The sequence below is a fragment of the Quercus suber genome, unplaced genomic scaffold (genome assembly GCF_002906115.3).
Source record: "Quercus suber isolate HL8 unplaced genomic scaffold, Cork oak 2.0 scaffold_847, whole genome shotgun sequence".
NCBI lineage: Eukaryota > Viridiplantae > Streptophyta > Magnoliopsida > Fagales > Fagaceae > Quercus > Quercus suber.
The window spans coordinates 161,085-165,691 of NW_027070277.1; the positions used below are offsets into that span (position 1 = coordinate 161,085).

The 4,607-nt window shown below is 33.3% G+C and overlaps 1 protein-coding gene across 2 annotated transcripts; it reads right to left on the minus strand.

Moving 5' to 3' along the window:
• Window positions 1–329: 329 nt before the first annotated feature.
• LOC112013499 (B3 domain-containing transcription factor VRN1) lies at window positions 330–2,224 on the minus strand. Of its 2 annotated transcripts, none has more exons than XM_024045891.2 (3): window positions 1,724–2,224; window positions 899–1,441; window positions 330–753 (listed from the first exon to the last, which is right to left on the minus strand). In XM_024045891.2, the coding sequence occupies exons 1-3, from the start codon at window positions 1,859–1,861 to the stop codon at window positions 502–504; spliced, it is 933 nt and encodes a 310-aa protein (XP_023901659.2). In that variant the 5' UTR covers window positions 1,862–2,224; the 3' UTR covers window positions 330–501. The 2 variants fall into 2 exon arrangements, with proteins under 2 accessions (XP_023901659.2, XP_023901667.2); XM_024045899.2 differs by having other exon boundaries at window positions 899–1,210; window positions 1,724–2,223.
• Window positions 2,225–4,607: the final 2,383 nt, after the last annotated feature.

Here is a 4,607-nt window from a genome sequence, read left to right on the forward strand (position 1 = left end):
ACCAATCATAATATATTACTAGAAAATATTGTGAAATTGACGTGTTTTTATATTTATTTGGCTTCAAATTTCTATTAAGTAATGATAATTGGTTCTGTCTAGTCCCAAACAATGGTGAACTAAAAAGACTTTAATACACTTCGAATAAAAAAAGAATAAAAATAAATAAATAAATAAAGAGACCAAATTCGATTTGTTATGTAGCACTTCAACAAGACCTTCTAAAACAAAAGTTCATCAAACACAAATTTTGCTACAACTATTTTATGAGATTAATTGTGAGTGGTAAGTCCATTCGAAAGTAACGGATAGACTCCTACATTGGATAATTGTGGGAAAGAGGGTTGAAAATGTTGTATTCCTGTAATAACTCCCTACTAAACAGGTCAAAGAAAAGTCTTAATAAAATATCCATCAGAAATGAACCATGGTCACCATACCAGTGAAGAAGGATTGCATGATATTGTGATGGTAATTAAACAAGTTATCCTAGTCTGAACTTTAATGGTCAACAACATGAAATATTGTGACGCTAAGCACAACAGGCTTCCTCGTTATCACCTCAAAAACGCAGACATCACATTTTTCTAAATTATTGTCCTTGGAAAATGCAGTCCATCCCTTCCCCATTCTCATTGTTAAAGATGGAGGCTTGTAATAATAGCACCATACACACCATTGTTTTCCATCTGGAGTCTGAAGTGTGACAATTTGATTCTGACCAATATTCATAGAAAATTCACCAGGCAGATACTGCACAAGAAAGAAGGATTGCAACTGAGTATTCAAAAGGTGATATTTAAAAGAAGTGCGTGGTCACAAAATATATATATATATATCCTTGTCTCTTTAGAGAGAGAGAGAGAGAGAGAGAGATCGCATCATGTATAAGGCTCACCCTATAATAAGAAGGTAGCATGATGCCCACGAAAGAAGCATTTTTAGGCTTTAACATTCTGGCTGCTTGGATTGTTCTCTCTTTTCCTCTGGACATCATGAGTTTCCCTTTTGAAGACATGCCAGAAATTTTTTTCCCTACAAACTTTTCTCTCACTTCTTTATGTTTTGTAGGCAACTCAACTGAGTTGGACATTTCATTTTCATTCAACATGTCATGGCTTGATGTGTTTGTATCATCTAAATCAATTATGTCAACCTGATCTTCCAATTTACTATTCTTGCTTGGTGGATATTGAATCTCAATGGCAGTCTTATCAAATATATGAACATAGAAATTAGAATTTCCTTCATATCTGAAAACTAAAAAGTACCAATAACAAATAGAATAGTATTCAACAAGATCCCTCCAACCATCACAAAACAAAATGTTCATGTTAGATTTCTCCAACCCCACTTGCCAAATATCACCATTGGGAATAGTGAGGGTAGCAATAGTAGACAGCTCATCCCCATATTCTTTCACAAATTTTTTAGGGATCCTCTGCAAATACCAAAATAAATTATATTGTCTAAGTTTGCAAAATAAAATGGAATCAACGAAACATGTGATTCCAAGATGATCTTAATAATATATATATATATATATATATATAAAAAAAAAGTAGAAAAGATAGATGTAGAATTATGACTTCTTATTGTTACAATTGTAAAATTAGTCTGCCATGTACAAGCCAAAAACTTCAATTGAACTTCAAGTAAAAACCACACAAGAGAGAGCCATTGCAATAAATTTATAAGGTAAAGCTAGTAGAGGTTAAGTTACCAGTTTCATGTCTTGAATGGTGGAGGGGAGTATGATCTTGAAGAAGTTAGAGGGTGTCCTGACCCTTCCAGCCATAGAACTTGATGGCGGTTGATCACAATTCCTGTTGTGCACTCTACTCTTGCGAGTCTTTGTCATTATAAAAGAGTATGACCAAGATGGTTAGTCCAACGGTGGTAAATTTCTTTGACAAAACTCTGCTTGCTTTAGGATTTGGCTACGATTATCAGTGGATCAGTTTGCATGTTTTGGTCCTTAGGGCTGATTTATAAGACTCTGATAGCGAAGTGATGCTCTAAGGTCTATAGTCATGACATTGAAATGTGATTGTTTGACGGTTCAGTTTGATGGCTTTACCATGCATGTGCTATTACTACTTGTTATTAGTCATGGATTATGGAAAGAGTGCTTTGACTAGCGTCTTTGAAAATGACAGAAAATAATAAACATCGTGAAGTTTAATATTTTGTGGAAGACCAAACACAATTAATATGGTGAAGTTTCAAGATGATCAGGTTTGAACTTCGAAGACATTTATAAAACAAGTTTATTAGTTTATTGGTCTTTAAAAAACAAAAACAAAAAATTATTTAATAGAAATGCATTATTGCTTATACAAAATTAAAATCATCTAAGAGGGAAGGGTGAATTTGAATTCGAGTTCATTCCATCAAGTGTGTGATTTTTTGACTTTTGATACTAAATATTTACTAATAGTCTTCACCATTTCAAGTCCCGGCCAAAAGAATTTTCCCCACATTAGGTTTGACAAAAGTCTAAAGCGTGTAGTTCTTCCAAGAACATAATTCAAAAACTTGAAATTTTTAACAAGCAACACATCTTTTATTTTATATATATATATATATTATCTTGGAATAATACTAGACAATTCCTTCCATTGAATCTGGAGTACATCATTATTTAGGATTCATTCATCCAAAAAAAAAAAAAATCTTACAGGGATAGTAAGCTCACATCAAAATTTTAATAGACGCAATTGAAGTTATTGACTTGTGTAGGTGTAGCACTTCCCTAAGGAAGACTAATTTTACAATTGAAATAATAAGAAGTCATATTTCTGCATCTTGGAATCACATGTTTCGTTGAATATTCCATTTTACATTGCGAGTAAGATAGTATAACTTAATTTGTTGGCTGCAGAGGATCCCTAAAAAGTTTGTGAAAAAAATTTGGGGATGAGCTGTCCATTGTTACTAAACTTATTGTTCCCAATGGTGGCATTTGGCAAGTGGGATTGGAAAATTTTGACAAGAACATTTTGTTTTGTGATGGTTGGCCTGATTTTGTTGTATACCATTCTATTTGCTATGGGTACTTTTCAGTGTTCAAATATGAAGGAAATTCTAATTTCCATGTTCATGTATTTAATAAGACTGCCACTAAGATTTAATATCCATCAGGAAAGAATTGTAGTTTGGACGATCAGGTGGATATAATAGAATTAGATGATTCAAACATAACAAGGCAAACTCACATTTCACTCTATCACTTGATTTCTTCCATTTTAATCATTTTTCAGCCAGCCATACCTAGGACTAACTGTTGATCATGCCACAATCATGTTTCGATGAGGTCCTGATTACCTCTCAAACATAGGGAATCATTCCCGGCATCAAGTGATTAGCACCTCTCCAACCTTGTCCCTCAAGTGATTTTGCCCCTAATTGCTTCTCTAAGGTTTGACGGTGCCCTTAATGCGGACGCGACTGAATTCCAAGCCAACTTGGTTCCCTACCCTACAATCCCCTTCATCCTTTCCTCATGTCAAATAAACCCAAACGCACTAACAAAAAAAAAATTTCATAACTTATTAAGGTAGTAGATTGTGATTAGTGACACAACTTGAATCACTACTAACATCACTTTTATTGTATACTAATCACAACCTGCTACCTTAGCAGTTGTGAAAAAATGTTATGAAATTGACTTATTTGGCGTCAAATTTCAACTAATCAATGAAATGAATTAGACTAAACTATTATATTGTAGTCCAATACAATGGTGATCTAAAAGGCTTTAGTATTACACCAACTATTAAATAAAACCAGATCCAGTTTGTACTATGAACTACTTGAACAAGACCAACTGTACTGGTTAGAGAAAACTAGAAAAGTCTTAAATCATCACTCACAAAATAAACCATACCATTTAACAAAATCTCTAAAAAAAAAAAAAGCATCATTAACCTTGAGTTTACGTTTAAACAAGTTATTTTAGTATGAACTCTGATGATCAACCACGTAAAATATTGAGAAACTAAGCACAACAAGCTTCTTCTCTATAACCTCAAAGATACAGACATCTCCTACTTTTAAATTATTGTCTTTCATGTTAGGTTTTAAGGAATTAGGAACTAATATATTAGAACTTCATTTTGTAATGTTGGAAAACCATGATCAAAATGTTTTAGTCTTGTTTAGACTTACTCAAAGTATGTTTATATGTAAAGTTGGAATCGAGTGTTCTGCAAGATTTATTGTGTAAATCTGCCTGGCTCGATCGATCGAAAATTAGGCTCGATCGATTGAAAGTTGTGCAGATTATTTTTCTGCAGAATTTTCCAACTCAGCCCAAGCTTGTTTGATGTGTAGGGTTTTATGTTTTATCTTAAGTATAAAAGGGAAAACCATATCCATGTTTTGAGGTTGCTCTTTATGCTCTGTGTGTGAATCTTTTGTGATATCTAGAGCTGTTTGCTTTCACACATACTTAGAGTTATCAAGAATCAAGACTATATTAAGAACTTGGTAATCGTTTTAGTTGCTGGTTCAAGAGCTTAAAGATACATAAGCAGAAGTGCTTGTACTTGTTGGAAATCCAAGAAAGAAGTAGTCCGTGGACTAAGAGTTGTCACATGATTGTG